General features: G+C 33.2%; 1 protein-coding gene across 4 annotated transcripts in view; it reads left to right on the forward strand.

The window, feature by feature from the left end:
- Nucleotides 1-16,646, forward strand: part of Arhgap21 (Rho GTPase activating protein 21) — a 132,734-nt gene that overhangs the window by 50,710 nt on the left and 65,378 nt on the right. For all 4 annotated transcript variants that reach the window (XM_048812681.1, XM_048812682.1, XM_015495232.2 and 1 more), the window contains exons 2-3: nucleotides 6,603-6,782; nucleotides 9,054-9,078. In XM_048812681.1, the coding sequence (XP_048668638.1) occupies nucleotides 6,603-6,782; nucleotides 9,054-9,078 (205 nt within the window). The remainder of the gene's footprint in view (nucleotides 1-6,602; nucleotides 6,783-9,053; nucleotides 9,079-16,646) is intronic.

The following is a 16,646-nucleotide window of genomic DNA, read 5'->3' on the forward strand; positions in this document are numbered from 1 at the left end:
GATAAAGAGGGACACTACATACTGCTTAAGGGAACCATACACCAACAAGACATAACAATCATAAATATTTATGCCCCAAACAATGGTGCAGCTATGTTCGTCAAACAAACTCTTCTCAAGTTCAAGAGTCTAATAGACCACCATACCATAATCATGGGAGACTTCAACACACCTCTCTCGCCACTGGACAGATCTTCCAAACAAAAGTTGAATAAGGAAACTATAGAACTCAATAACACTATTAATAACCTAGACCTAATTGACATATATAGAGTATACCACCCAACATCAAGCAGTTACACTTTTTTCTCAGCAGCACATGGATCCTTCTCAAAAATAGATCATATATTATGTCACAGGGCAACTCTTAGACAATATAAAGGAGTAGAGATAATACCATGCATCTTATCTGATCATAATGGAATGAAACTGAAAATCAACGATAAAAGAAGGAAGGAAAAAGCATACATCACTTGGAGAATGAACAATAGGTTACTGAATGATCAATGGGTTATAGAAGACATCAAGGAGGAAATTAAAAAATTCTTAGAGATAAATGAAAACACAGACACAACATATCGGAATCTATGGGACACATTGAAAGCAGATCGGTCATTTCAAAGTTGCGTTCCTTGTAGGGAGGGCACAGGTGCAGGTGGGGAGCATGGGCACAATAGAAGATAACTCACTAGTTAACATCAGGTTACTTCAAGTGTCTTTCTTTAGTAAGGGTTACAGCAGAGGGAACTTCATTATAATGCTGATTGAAACTGGCCTGTTTGGAAATTTGGTTGTTATCTCTCTCTCCTGGTTTCTCAGAATGTCAGTCAACAAGGTAGTTTCAGTTTGATTTGGAACTTTAGTATGAGTGACTCCATTTTGGTTTTTAGTCTCGTTTGTTGGGGCCCAGTGTAAGAGCTTATTTTATGTAGTGGCCTCGTATAATTTTATTTGACAGTGTTGTAACAAACCCAAAATCTGAGAAGGGGACATATATGATAAGTTTATCAATAATTAGTTTCTAACATACAAAATTTCTTTTTTGAGGGGTGGGTATTGGGAATTAAACCCAGGGTGCTTTGTCTCTGAGTTACAGCCCTTTAAAAAATTTTTATTTTCCTACAGGTCTTATTAAGTTGCTGAGGCTGACTTAGAACTTGTAATCTGAAATTTCTATAGTTGACTGTAGAATTCTTGTTCATCCAAAGAGCTAAAAATAGGGAGGAAAAAATTATCTGCTATCTAAGATCCAGTTTCTTCTCATCTATTGATTGCTTAATCCAACTTTTTAAAAACATATTTTTTAGTGTTGGATCTTTATTTTATTTATTTATATGTGGTGCTGAGAATTGAACCCAGTGCCTCACCCATACGCTCTTCCACTGAGCCACATCTTCAGCCTGCTTAAACCAGCTTTGTTTCTACAGTCTCTATTATTTGCCGAAGTTCAGAAAATTTGCTTTGATGCATCTTTCCAACTGCATTTTGCACATTAGTTATGTTAAAATATTGTGAAATATTGTTACTTAAAGGACTACCAGGAAAAATAAATTTAAAAAGAGAACTAGAGAAGATGGTATATATTTTGTGTGCAGAGAAAGAACAAGGAGCTAATATTTATTAAATGTTTCTATGCTCAGTATTTTACATATGTTTCTCACTGAGTATACATTAATTCTTTGAGAGAGTGCTTTATTATTATTTTATGGGTGAAAAAACTGAGGCTTAAGAGAAGTAATTGTTCACTATTATAAAATCAGCAAATGGCAGAGCCAGGATTAGTGACTGATCCCAAGTTCTTTTTTTAAAAAAATATTTATATACAGACACAATATTTTTATTTTGTTAATTTTTTTAATGTGGTGCTGAGGATTGAATCCAGTGCCTCACATATGTGAGGCAAGCGCTCTGCCACTGAGCCACAACCCCAGCCCACTGAGCCACAGTCCCAACCCAAATTCTTAATCACAGTGCTAAAACTGAAAATTAAAATGTTGAGTTAGATAAAAAGAGACAGAATCAAAATAGAATCTTCTATTCAAAGTAGTATCTTATAGACATAAAATGATTATTAATTTTTGCAATGTTAAATAGAATTACTTTTAAGAATGTTTATGTGTATATTTGATAAATACAAAATAATATATGTAATATATATTGACATCATATGGCATAATAAAATGAACCCTTAGAAACTCTTCATAGATTTCAACATCACAATGCTGTTGAAGAAACTTCTGTATTTCTTCCAGATTTCAGACCCTTTCTTTCGTATGCACTTTATTTTGCCACCTCCGATAGCCTCTTCCTGAGTTTCCTGGTAGTTATTTCATTGCCTCTATTTTAGTTTGAATATCTTTATTAAGGTATGCTAGACATATAATCAATTGTATGTATTTAAACCATATAATTTGACCTTACACATATATGCACCCTTGAAAACATTACCACAGTCAAGGTAATGAACATATTTATCACTCACCCACCCCAATTTCTTCATGCTGCTTTGTGGTATCTCCCTCCCTACCACCTACCTGAGCAACCACTAATCTACTTTCAGTCAGTATAGAATAGATTTTAGCATTTTTTTCTAGGATTTTATACAAATGGAATCATATAGTAGTATGTACTAGTTTTTGCTTTGGGTTCTTTAAATCAGCATAATTAACACATATCTACCTATATCCATAGTTCATTTCATTTCATTGCTAAGTAATCTTGTGTTGTTTATATTTAATGTTGTTTATATTTATCAGTTTATTTGTCTATTCATCTATTGATAAAGCATTTAGGATATTTTCCAATTTGTGGCTATCATAGAGAATGCTGCTATGAACATTTCTGTATTCATCTTTATATTAACATGTACTTTCAAATTTCTCTTAGGTATTTACCTAGGAACAGAATGGCTTCTTCATATGGTAGATAAAATATATTTAACTTTTTAAAAAACTATCAGGCTATTTTCCAGTGTTTGTACCATTTTAGGTTCTTACTAGCAGTATCTGAAAGTTTCAGATGCTTCTCATCCTGACCAGCACTTCGTTTAGTTAGGTCTTTAAAAATTTTAGTACTTCTAAGGGAATGTAGTGATATTTCATTGTGGTTTTAGTTTGTATTTCCCTATTGACTATATGTTGGTTATCTCTTCATAATACTTATTTGCATCCATGTAGGCTTCTTTGGTAAAGTATGCTCATCTTCTGCCCCCTTTTGCACGGGTAGAGGGTTGAGGATTCTTTTTACAATTGAATTTTTATTTTTGGGTACCAAGGATTAAACTCAGGGGCACTTAATCACTGAGCCGATCCCTCGCCCTTTTTATTTTTTATTTTGAGACAGGGTCTCACTAAGTTGCTTAGGGCCTTGCTAAGTTTTTGAGGCTAGTTTTGAACTTGTGATCCTCCTGCCTCAGCCTCCCTAGTCTCTGGGATTACAGGCATGCACCACCGCACCTGCTCTTTGATGTCATATCTGAGAAATCTCAGCTTAACCTTAAGTTCTAAAGATTTTTGTCTGCTTTTTTCCCCAGTAGTTTTAAGTGTATAATCATTTGAGTTAATTTTTGTATGTGATATGAATTAGAGATAAAAGTTGTATATATTTTGTATGTGGATAGCCGTTGTACCAGGACTGTTGTGTTCTAGCATTTGTGTTGTACGAAGTTGACAGATGTTCATGTTTCTCTTGATTAAATATCTAGGAGTAGAGTCACTGCATCATGCAGTTGTGGGTCTGCAGCTGGACTCTGTTCTGTTCTATGGATTTGTCTGTGTCTCTTGTTTCTAACACTGTATTATCTTGATTACTATAGGTTTTTGATCTTGAAGACTTGTAGTATATGCATACCAACTTGGTATTTTTTTTTTTAAGTTGTTTAAGCTATTTTAGGTTCTTTGCATTTTAAAGTGAATTTTAGAAATAGCAGCTTCTTTGCAAAAGTTTCCTGGATTTTGATTGGGGTTGCACTGAATCTATAGATGAATTTTGGAAGAGGTATGGGTCTTTTGAACCATGAACATGGTATATCTCTTCATTTATTTAAGTATTCTTTAATATGTCTCAGTAGCCTTTCAGAGTTTTAGTTTATAGGTCTTACAAGTCTTTTTTCAGACTTATCTCTAAATATTTCACATTTTAGTGCCATTTTTAAATTTATTTTTATAATTTTTAAAAAATGTCTTTCTCTTTTTACCATTTTTTTTTCTTTATTTTGTTTATTTATTTTTATGTGGTGCTGAGGATGGAACCCAGGGCCTCGCACATGCTAGGCGAGCGCTCTACCGCTGAGCCACAACCCCAACCCCCATTTTTTTATTATAAATCTTTTAAATTTTCAATTACTCATTGCTGGTCTGTAGAAATACTGTTGACTTTGTATATTACACCTTACTTTTATTCACATTCTAATCATGTAGTTACCCCTACTGCAAATTCAACTGGGTAATATTATTATCTAGTTATCTTCCCATCTTCATATGAAGCAAATCTTTGTGGAAGAAAAGATAAATTTACTGGTAAGAGATAATAAAAAATACAGTAGAATCAAGCGTATTCAAGTATTTTCTGTTTGATAAAGGTGACATTTCAAAAAGGCTGGCTTGAAATTGAAGGCTTATCAGCAGTATAGACAGGCAAAGTTTGAGTTACCTATCTGTGGTGATGTCTGGGTTAGAGATAAATATTTGGGAGTCATCCACATACATGGTGTTTAATGCATAAAACTGAATGAAATCTCCAGATGACAAGAGTATGGTAGAGAAGTACATGGACTGAGTCTTAGGTACTTCCAAGTTCAGAAATTTAGTAGACAAAGTAGCAAAGGAGACCGAGAAAAAAATAGCCCATGAGTTGGGAGGAAAATCAGTGTGGAAAGTAAAGTGGAGAAATTTTTCAAGGAGGAAGTAATCCCCATGTTAACTGATAGATAACATAAGATATGAACTAAGAATTGACCATTTAGTATATCAGTGTAGAAGCCATTGGTGATATTGACAAGATCAGTTTTAAAGAGTTATGAAGGTAAGAGCCCAGTTTAATGAGATTTAAGAGAAAATGAGAGGGGAAACATGGCAAATATAGCTTTCAAGAGTTTTGCTCTAGCTAGTGGTGCATACCTGTAATCCCAGTGGCTTGGGACAAATAGGCAAGAGGATCATGAGTTCAAAGCCAGCCTCAGCATCTTAGGGAGGCCCGAAGCTACTCAGTAAGAACTTATCTTTAAATGACATTCAAAAAAGGGGAGGCATGTGGCTCAGTGTTCAAGTGCCTTGGGTTCAATCCTCAGTCCCCCCCCCCCCAAAAAAAAAAAAAAGCTTTTCTCTAAGGAGAAACTGACAAACAAGCTGTTTACTGGAGAGGTTATATGAATTTTGTAGTTAAGATGAAAGAAGTTGCAAAACATGTGGATGCATATGGGAATGATAGAGTGATGATGCCGAACAGAGAGGGGAGAATTACTGGAACCATATTTTTTAATAGTACAGTGATGGGATCTAGAATGCAAGTGGCAGGGCCTTAGGAGACTGGACAGTATCCATTGTTTTCTAGAGAAAAGACAGGATCGTGGGCACAATTGCAGACAGGTGGGTAGGTGTGGCAGAAGATTAAGTTCTCTCTTCTTTGCTGCTACTTTCTCAATGTAATAGAAAGTAGGGTCATCTGCTACAAGGGAGGAGGGGAGAAGGGATGAAACATTTAGCTGAATGGACCAGAGAGAATGTATTATCATTGACTTGACAGCATTATGGGGTCTATTGAGGTTAATGATCATGACTTTAAGTGAAAATATTTTTGTTTTTCTCCACTCATGTTCGTCTGCATAGGTACAGGTCTAAAGTAGGCAGTATTGGTTTATCTGAGGTTAGGTTTTGTCAGGTAACTGAGCAAGTAAGAATGTGTCAGAAGATGAAGAAATGAGTTGAAGTTGGCTTAAGAGGGAATTAAGGACCTAGGGTTGGTGAGGAACTTGCAAAGGGTGGTAGGGTCTCCAGATTAAATAATTGTAACGGCTGAGGTAAGAGGGGGAAACAGGTGATGGGTCTAAGTAGGGTTCTTGATTTTGAGTAAAAGGGTTTCACTCATGACCAGGCCAAAGCCAAGAATGGTTGGAGAGTTGAAAGGCCAGGATATGTTGGAAAGATTATCTATGTGGATTCTAAGTTTGTGCTCAGAACCTGAAGTCCTTTTCTATTATTTTAAAATTATTTTTGTTGCCATTGGACTAATAAGGTTAGGACTTAATTTGTGAGAGTTCCATATCTCTTTCATAATTTTTTTTTAGTTCTTTGTGCACTGTGAGATTTTATTATCTTTTATTCCTTTGTTGCATTTTAAATCTTAGTGATTGTATTTCTAATTTCCAAGAGTTCCTTTTTGCTTTTGATTAATTTTTCATAACATCATAATTTTCTAGAAAAAAATTAGTTTTTGATGATCACATGATTTGTTTCAATACATCTAATTTATGAATCAGAATATAATTTTTTGTTTCCATAAAGTTCATATCTGTATTCAGGTATTATATGTCACATGTAATTTTTTTCTACGTGAGCACGTATAATGTACTCTCTAGTTAACTTTTACATATCTTTTAACTTTAGGTATCAAAAAATAAAGATGGAAAAGAACAAAGTGAAACTGTATCACCATCCGAAGATGAAACATTCTCCTGGCCAGGTCCCAAAACAGTTATGCTGAAAAGAACATCTCAAGGCTTTGGTTTTACATTAAGGCATTTTATTGTTTATCCCCCAGAGTCTGCAATTCAGTTTTCATATAAGGTAAGATAAATAAACTTGGAAAAAACACAAGTCCATTTCTGTTTCCTTTTGGTCTCCCAGTCGTACTTGCTTTCCCCACTGTCTTTTCTTTTTTTCCCTATCTTATTGTTGTATTTGCATTTTGATTATCTTTTTTAAAAGATTTTTTTTTCATTTTCTAGAACAAAAACTTTAATCTTCTCTGAAAGATCCAACTAATTCTAAACTCCAGATTTATTTTTCAAGGTCTTCTAGACTGCATTCTACTTTTTCTAATATGTAACATTTCCCTAATATCTAGAAAAGTGGTAAGTGTTCTGGGCAAAGTATACAGCAGAGATTATTCATGAGAATATTTTGATAGTTATAGAAAATTAACAAGATTAGAACAATACTTTCAGGTATGTAATATGATGGTGCGTTATGATTTTAAAACAGCTTCTTGTCAGAGTACATGAAATGAATATACTGTTCCAGATAGCAATACAGTCTCAAAAGGGGCAACATATACTAATTATGATTGTAGTTGACACATTGAATACTTGCTCTGTTCTTTACTACTCTTTATGTCCATTATCTCACTTCATCCACACCAAAATCCTGTGGAGCAGTCTTATATAACAGATGTGAAAACTGATCTGGGTCATATAATGGGTAAGTGTACTAGACCTAGGGTTTGATTATGGCTAATAAATATGTATTCAAGGAACTAAATCTGTTTTTAAAAGTAGTATCTAATTGTATCTGGAAACCATCTCTTTCATATTCTATTTTTATTAACTACATCTTTCTAATAAAATATTTTACTCTTTTTAAAATCAGAATAGCTTTTATGGATTATAAATAATTGTTAACTTAGAAGTAAAATTTACCAGCATGGGTTTCCTGAAATATTGTAATTCTGCTGGCTAAGATTCTTCTTTACCTTAAAAAGGTCTAAAATAATATTACTAATATATTAGGTTACATATCAGAGTACTTGATAATTATATTTTAGGGTTGAGTATTTTTGTCTTTTTATTTTGTTTTGAATAAAAGCTTTGGGTCATGACAAATAGGTAGTTACAGTTTTTATAAAATAATTTTACCAAGCTTAGATTAAAAGTGTATATATTTTTAAAATTTTTAATTTGTTTTTAGTTGTTGATGGACCTTTATTTTATTTGCTTATTTATATGTGGTTCTGGGAATCGAACGCAGTGATTCACACGTATGAGGCAAGCATTCTACGTCTGAGCTACAACTCCAGCCCCAAAAATAATGAGAAATATTAATGAGAAATATTTCTAGAAATTTCAGTAGCTAATATAATTGTTAATAGCATAGTCATTGGAGTCAAAAGAGCCTAGGTTTGAGTCCCATCTCTTTTTTAACTCTGTGACCTCACTGATTGTGTGTTTAAATGATATAGTACATACAAAACACTTAGAACAGGAAGTGACATATACTAATTGTCCAGTAAATTTTAGCTATTAATACTATTATTTTGAACAGATAATCTTGCAAATAGGTCTCAGTCTTGTACATTTTTCATGAAAAATAAACATTGAAACCCCCCCCCTCATTTTTGTTGCAATGGTAATTGAACCAAGACCTTATGCATTTTGAGGTAAACATACACCCACTCAGCTACGTCCCCAGCCCCAAAAGACTTTTTTTTTTAAAATTAATATTGTATAGCTTTTAGAAAGCATGTAATTAATATAACAATGTCTTTATTATGTCACTTAGCTGGCAGCATTACTGGTCTTAGAACAGAGCTTATAACCAGAAGAATAAATATTTTTTTTAACTAGTTTTTTAAAGGTTGTTTCTAATTTTTCAGCTAGATATAGGTAACAGGGCATGAAAGCAGCAACCAAGTTGATAAACTTTCAGACTGAGTACAAGAATTTAAATATGTAGCAAATTAGAACCAATTCATTTATGTAAACAGTTTTGGGTCCTATAGTAGCTTCTAAAGGCACCACATTTAAGTACAAGGTAGTACGGTAAGTAATGACCAGTCAGCCTTCTGTCCCAGACTCAGCTTCATTTGTTCTACTGCTGACTTGATGGCTCCTCTTGAATATCTTCATTAGATATCTCATAATCAACATGTCAAAAACTAAACTCCTAATATCCTCAGTTGGCTTTATCTACAGCTTTCTCTTCTCTATTTGTGATTCTACCTTCTGACAAAAGACACTTTTAGTGAGATTATAATTGGGAGGTTAGTTTGGATTAAATTGAGCCTTGCTATGATTTAAAAAGGGTTTATAAATGTGTATTCATAAATGTTTTTTTTTGTAGGATGAAGAAAATGGAAACAGAGGAGGTATGCTGTAAAATTATTAATTTTTCTCTGAATGTTTTTCTACCCAGGTTGTTCTGTTTTTAAGTAATATTAACTGAGATAATATGTGTTTGGAAGTTCAAACATGTAAGAGTTTTCATATGTAAGATCATAGAAATTAAATATTTTTTACTGTAGTCTTCAAAGTTTTATGAATTCTATTGTTACAGCTTGATAATTATTTTATTATTGATAACATAGTTCTCAGGAATGTATCTGAGATTTTTATTTTAATTAATAACTTTTCTCAATTTAGTGATCCTTTTGGGAAAGAATGTTTTGTGTTTTGTCACATAGGTTTATTGACTCAGATATTGAAGAGAAGAAGATTTGGAATCTTCTTTTAGTTAATCTTATTTAAAAATTATTTAAGGAGCTTAAAAAGAGAATTATGCTGAGGTTAAGATTATTTCTTAATAACATTTATTTTTTTAATTTTATATTTTAGATCAACTTTAGTTAGTTAAAGCTTATATACAACAACAAATGAACCCATTAAAAACTATTCATTTGCATAAAATTTTAAGACTTAAGTTGCAAAAATAGTATAGAACATTTCCAGATAGCTTTCATTTAGCTTTCCCTGTGTTAAAAACTTACATAACACATGATGTAGTTAACAAAAGTAAGAAATTAGCATAGGTATGATATTATTGCTTTAACTTACAAACTTTATTTGAATTTTATCAGTTTTTCCACTAGTGTCTTTCTGTTCCAGAATCTTACACTGCATTCAGTTGACATACCCCCTTAGTCTCCTCCAGTCTGTGACCATTCCTTGTGTTTTTTTCTATTTTCTTTTTTTTTAATTTTTAAAACTTTGTGACCTTGACTTTTGAAAAGTATTGGTCAGTTGTTATTTTATACAATATCCTTGAATTTGGATTTATTGAATATTTTCTCGTTGTTCAAGTTCATGTATTTCTAGCAAGAATACTACGTTTGTATCTATTTTAAGTATACAGTTTGGTGAGTTTTAATAAATGTTTTATGAAACCACTGTCCCAATTGAGATATGATATAAAAAATGACCTTTCCATCATTCCGTAAATCTCCTTGTATTCCTTTGTTACTCTCTGACCTTAACCAATCACTAATTTGCTTTCTGTTACTATAGATTAATTTTGCCTTTTTCAGAGTTTCTCAAAAATGGGTCAGTACAATTTATTCTCGTTGTGTCTTTTGCAACATGCATATTTTTGAAGTTCACGATATTGTATGTTTGAGTATTAACAGTATTACTTTTTTTGTTGGTGGTGGTTAATTTTCTTCTTTATGAATTTACCACAAATTGTTTATCCATCAGTGTACTTTTATAATATCCATATCTTACAAATCTGAATTGAGGTCTTGGAAAGATTATAAGGGTTAAAATGAAGAGGAAAATGGTTTCTTTCAGCACTATCAAAAGTAATCTGAGGATGTAAAACCAGGTAGGATACTTCATAGTTGTCATTTGTGCAGGATGGGCCACTCCTCTGTCACCATCTATCATGCACTAGGATTTAGTTTGAATTCCAAATACTGTTCAGCATGGGTTATAAATAGGCTTTTATTAGGAAAAGGAAAACTTTCTGCAAACCAGCTTCAGTAAGAGCACATAGAATGTGTGTCTGTCTTCCCAGCATCCTCCAGGTTGATAGTCTGATGCCAGGGCAACCACTGGACATTCAACATCTAGAATTTTGTGCCTATCATGGGGTAAATACATATCTAATAAATATATAAAGACATGAAACTATGTTTATCATTATGTATCTGACATAGCTTACTTAAGTGATTCAATTTAGTTAATTATTTGTTTTGACAGGAGGATAAACATTTGCTAAAGAAAACTGAAGGATCTTTGTCTAGCAAAAAGATTTAGAGAGGAATGATAATGTGGCAGCAAAGGGTATGATGTGCTGGGGAAGATTATAATTTACCTATTTGTTAATTTATCCCTAATCTCATTCAAAAAAAAGTTTTGTGCCAATATGCAAAAATACATGCATTATATAATAAAATAAATAAGGTTAAAAATAGATTTAGGGTTGAAGAATGAATTGGCATTCAGGAGATTTATTACTCATAAATTCATGCACCTTTATCAAAGATAGACTGTGAATTTGTTTTTGAGCTCTCCAGTGGTCAAAGAAAAAGTGAGAGTATAATTAGTTAAGGATACTCAGTTATCCATAAGAAAGCATGCTGTTTACATCAAGATCTGAGATAGTTGTCTCCTGTAGATATTCATAATGGAAAACAGTAATACAGTAGATAATATCTTTACCAGCATTCCTTCATATGTCTATCTTTAAAGTGACTCTTCAATGTAAGCTGACTTCAAAGCCCTGATTCAATTTAGTTTAAAGTGCTTCTCAGCTGGGGAGAGTATTGCTCACCAGGGTATATATGGAAATGTATGTCTATGTCTAGACATCTTTGGTTGTCATAATTGAAGAAGAGTGGGATTGTGCTACTGGCATCTAATAGACAGAGACCAGAGATACTGTTGAACATTCTTCACTGTTAAGTAAGAAATTTATGAAGCCTAGAATGTCTTTATTTCTTTTCTTAGAAGAATAATATGAAAAGGTTGGAGGGTATGTAAGAAAATTGGGTTATAAAATACTTCTAATATATTGGAAAGGAGAACTGCTTGATTTGGGTGAGGGGAGAAAAAAAGGAACTGTGGCATAAATTAGCATAAGATCAAGGACTTACCCAGTACCTGACATTATAATACATGTTATTATCCTACTTCAAATTAGCTATTCTAACTCTTCTTTTAACTCTACCATTTTATTTCTGTTGACCTATGTTTAAAATCCTCCATCATTTAATTTTGTTTTAAAAATAATTATCATTTAAAAAATGGTCTGACTTACGTACAGTCAAGATTAGTAGATAATGTAGAATATACTTAGTATATTATGAGAGTAAATCTATGAATCCTTCACTGAGAAAGTTAAAATCAAGGAAACTTATTCAATATTTCTGAATACTTTTAAAGACAGTTCACATAAAAGCCAGGGAGATCTCAAGTATAGAGGCCCTAAGTACTTTTTAGAAGTAACCATCACTTCTCATTCAGTTCTGACTGCCTGGAAAATTTCTTGAGTTAAAGAGTTAGTTATTTGTGATAGGCCTACCTGGTTGTGTCTCACTCCTTCAGATGTAGGTTTGCTTTTGTTATCCTAAGTGGGGCCCCAGCCTAATCCACAAGATCTATTTAACTTAACATAATAATCATATATCATTTCAACTAAACTGATCAACCATTGGACCATAGTCTATGTGTGGAAAAAAAATTCTTCTGATTTCCACGTAATTATTTATAGATTAGTTTTTTAGAATATAGCCTATTTAGAGGCAGACTCAAAATTTATTATTTTTATTCAGTGGAATTTAACCATTTTTGTTTTATAATCTCATTTCCTTTAAAACGTATTTCTAAGCCTATGGAGATTTTGAAATCCTCTCATTTAGAGTTTTGTTTTAATGTAATAGAATCCTATCCTCCAGTGTAATGATCAGAGTCAAAGCCTAGAAACACTGGAGAGAATATAATTGCAGAATTTTGTTCACACTCCTAAGAGATCTTGTTATAATGCCAAAATTCTGTTTAAAAAGTTTAAAGGTTTTGTTTTAGCAATTTAACAAAATCTCTTGTACCACTTAAATTTCTAATTATTTTACTTACCCAGTTTTCCCATTGTATTGTTTCTTATATTTTATATGTGTGTATTTTTTTATGTTTTTAAAATAATTTTTCTTTCGTTGGTTAGTTTCCTGTAACTATGATGAAATAATATTTACAGGAAAAGGTGATTTTAGGAAGAAAAATATTTTTCAGTTTTGATAATAGTTACTAATGGCTAATTGATATCTTGTTAACATCCTGTTGTCCTTTAAAATCTTTAGAGAAAATATTCATATGTAATCAAAATAAGAATAAGGTCATTAATTACTTTCTACTTATTCCATGAGTAAACATTCTATCCTGGTTTCCACTGCTCTTATATTTGTGCAACATTTTGTTAAGGAACTTAAATAACTTTTGATGTTAAAATTTATATTCATTCTAATTGTGATGGTGCATGCCTGTTATCCCAGAGGCATGCAGAAGCTGAGGCAACAGAATTGAATCTTCACAGGTTCAAGGCCAGCCTCAATAACTTAGCAAGACTCTCAGCAACTTAGCAAGACCCTGTCTCAAAATAAAAAGGATTGGGAATGTAGCCCAGTGGTAAAGTGTACATGGGTTCAGTCCCTAGTACCAAAAAAAGAAAAAAATATGTAGGGGGAAAAAACCAAGTGGGTATTATATAAATTTTCTTATTAGTAAAAATTTGTATTGTGTTTGCAGTTGATTCTGAATGTATAGTTGGGTAGTCTGTATGGAAGTATTTGAATAGTGACAAGAAATAGAAATTTCTTCATGTAACCTAAGGACAGTTGTGTTAATTCTACAAAACAACTGAGTATCTCTGTATTTAAAGACAGGAGCTATGGTCGTGGGTCCAGGGTCCTGGAAATTGGGACTTGGAAAGCAACTAAATACTAAGTAACAATAATAATATCTTAAAATTTGAGCTTCCAAAGCCTAACTCTGACATTTTAAGGATGATTTAAAGGATGTTCATAGTGAGTATCATGAACTGACCTCTGTATGAGATACAACCCTCACTATACCTTATTTCTAACTTCTCTCTCATAATACTTCCAAATCCCTGAGAGAGAAGTCTAATTGGCCCTGTTGGTATTTAATATCAGTAATATTACAATCCACACTGTTCACAGATCAATGTTCTTTGGTTTGCTTATGAGAAAAATTTGTAACATTGAGTAAATGTAATACATGTTATGCCACTGATTTCAGTTAATATATTGAAAACCTGTTCTTTCATAATACAATAGCATTAAAATATGGACCTGAGAATGTTGTTGGAGGAAGGTTTGCTATGGGTAGGTCAATGGTGTAAGGTTTGGTGGTGAGATGTCAGAAGCATGTTTTCATTGCTTTTAGTGTAGCAGTACTAAGCAGCTCCATGGATCTCTTTTCTGATGTCTTTGGGGTGGCTGAATCCCTCAGGATACATATTTTAATCTGTGTTGTCAGTTTATTTGAATTTCTCTGGTAGTTAGGTAAATATACTAACTGGTTATATAATTTTATTTAATGCTGCTCAGTAGAACAACTGCAGGTATCTTACTAGGCTTTGAGGGTATTTTAAGAAGTAAGAAGTAAAAAGGATGTTGATGACGATGACAGTGGCAATGTTTTGTGTTACGACATGTCACGTGCTATTCTCAGATTGCAGGAATGAAGTCATTCACTATTCACAACAGCTTTCTGGAGTGGATCTGATTATCACCTTTGCTTTTTAGACGATGAAACTGAGGCATAAAATATTTAACTATCAAGAGGTGGGGTTGGACTAAACCTCAGGCAGTCTGGTTCTGGGTTTTCTTCTATAAATTCCTACTGTGGCCCCTCAGAAAGATCTTTATTCTTACATAATTCATTCTTGGAAATGTATAAGAAAGAGAGTTATTTTCTCTTTAGAGGTAAACAGTATTAAAAGAGCTATAGTCCCAATTTTGGCTAACATAGTACTAGAATTTCATAATTTTCTTTAATTTTTATCCTTTATCTTCACAGTTTGACATGTTTAATTGGCTTAAGTTTTTTGAGCCTTTAGTTAAGAATACAGGATTGGGCTGGGGATGTGGCTCAAGGGGTAGCATGCTCGCCTGGCATGCGTGCGGCCTGGGTTCCATCCTCAGCACCACATACAAACAAAGATGTTGTGTCTGCCGAAAACTTTAAAAAAAAAAAAAAATTAAAATTCTCTCTCTCTCTTAAAAAAAAATACAGCATTGGTTTTGATATCTGAAATTGCTTCCATTTTTTGAGTTTTTAGTTATATTTTTGATACCTATGCATTTTAAGACTGATGACACATTTTTGGGTTTTTTTTTTCCACTTTTATGAAAAGGTGAGGGCAGTCCTAGTACATCCCCAAAAAAAAGATTTTGAGAGAAGACTTGGAGATTGCCTGAAGTTTTAAAAACAACTAGAGAGAACTATGGAAGCAAGGTTCTGAAGAAGGCTTATGACTAAATCCTTATCTGTGATAGGACAATGGGGAAGAAAATTGAGGACAGAAAACTTAGTGTGAAGTAGGAGATAAGGATATCCAAATAGTATTAGGAAATCAGAATGGAAAAAGTTAGCATATGTTTGGAATTCTCCACAGTTGGAGATTGGCAAATTGAATGTTTTGAAAGGTCCATCCAGGGTAAAAAGAAGTTGAGGTTCCTTGTGAATTTTAATTTGTGGTTGATCTTAGAAAGAAAGTAATGCGGGCTGGGAGGGGCAGCTGATAGTCTTTTTAAAAAAAAAAAACCAAAAAACAAAACACACCACTGAGTTGAAGAGCAAGTTTAATTGGTTAGGATTGGGTGGTGGTGAAGTCAAAGATGGAAAGACAGTTGCTTGTGATTACAGCATTGTAATAAATTTCTCTGGAGATCTAAACCTAGTATAACAGAAATATCAGGGCTGTGGATCTAGAAATTATGCATGACTTGTGAAATTCCTAAAATTTTGAGAAACAACAGTGCTGCATAAACTTCAGATACTCCAGAAGACAGATCTCAGGACTGTTGTGTTCATTTAGGAGAATTAGTGCCTGGCTCAAAGAGCTCAGTAAATATTTGTTAAAGAATAACATGCTTCTGTAGTCTTGCTTCCTTTGTACTGCCAGAAAATTTCAACTCATGTCTGACACCTAGTGGCATTACAGTTAAACTACTATTAAATGGCAACATGTCCCCTTATCAGGGAAATATTACAGGTCATTTGTAATACAATAGCTTTGTTTCTGAAACAAATCTCTGAAATGCTTTTGGACTTTTTTTTATTGGCATTTTACAAGGTGATAATTTAAATCAGGTAATATTTGAGTATGTACTATGTGCCAAGCACTGTTGTATGCTAGAAATTTTTATGTAGCATTCTCGTGCTCATATAAACTCAGTGAATTTGAATACAGAGAGTTCTTTCACTGGGAATTGGCAGCTTGTTCAAAAACTTAATTGAGGGCTTTGTTGTGATTTTTACATGTGAAATAATCACTTTGGATGCTGTCATTTCTGTCAGGACACTGCCTTCATTAATGTTGAGTAAGCATTTAGGAAGATGAAAGTAGAAAGATTGGGTGTGTTGTCAGCTTATATTAGAAACCTACATTGTGCAGAATACTACATACTATAGAGAATCACTGAAACATTTGTTGTTTTTCCTTTAAGAAAAAACTAAATTTTTATATCTTAGTGAATCATACTCTGAAGTATTTGTAAATGAGTTGACATATAATCTGGGATTTGTTTTCAAATGTTTTAGAAAAAAAGTGGATTGGTTTTAATGAAACAAAACTGACCCCACCCCCCGCGCCTGCCAGGTAGGCGGAACGGTGACCACCGGCAGAAAAGGCCCAGTGGCCCATGGCTGAACAGAGCTTCCAATCACTCCTGCAAGGTAGGCGGGCCTGCGACCCACC

Source organism: Marmota marmota, unplaced genomic scaffold (genome assembly GCF_001458135.2).
Source record: "Marmota marmota marmota unplaced genomic scaffold, marMar, whole genome shotgun sequence".
NCBI lineage: Eukaryota > Metazoa > Chordata > Mammalia > Rodentia > Sciuridae > Marmota > Marmota marmota.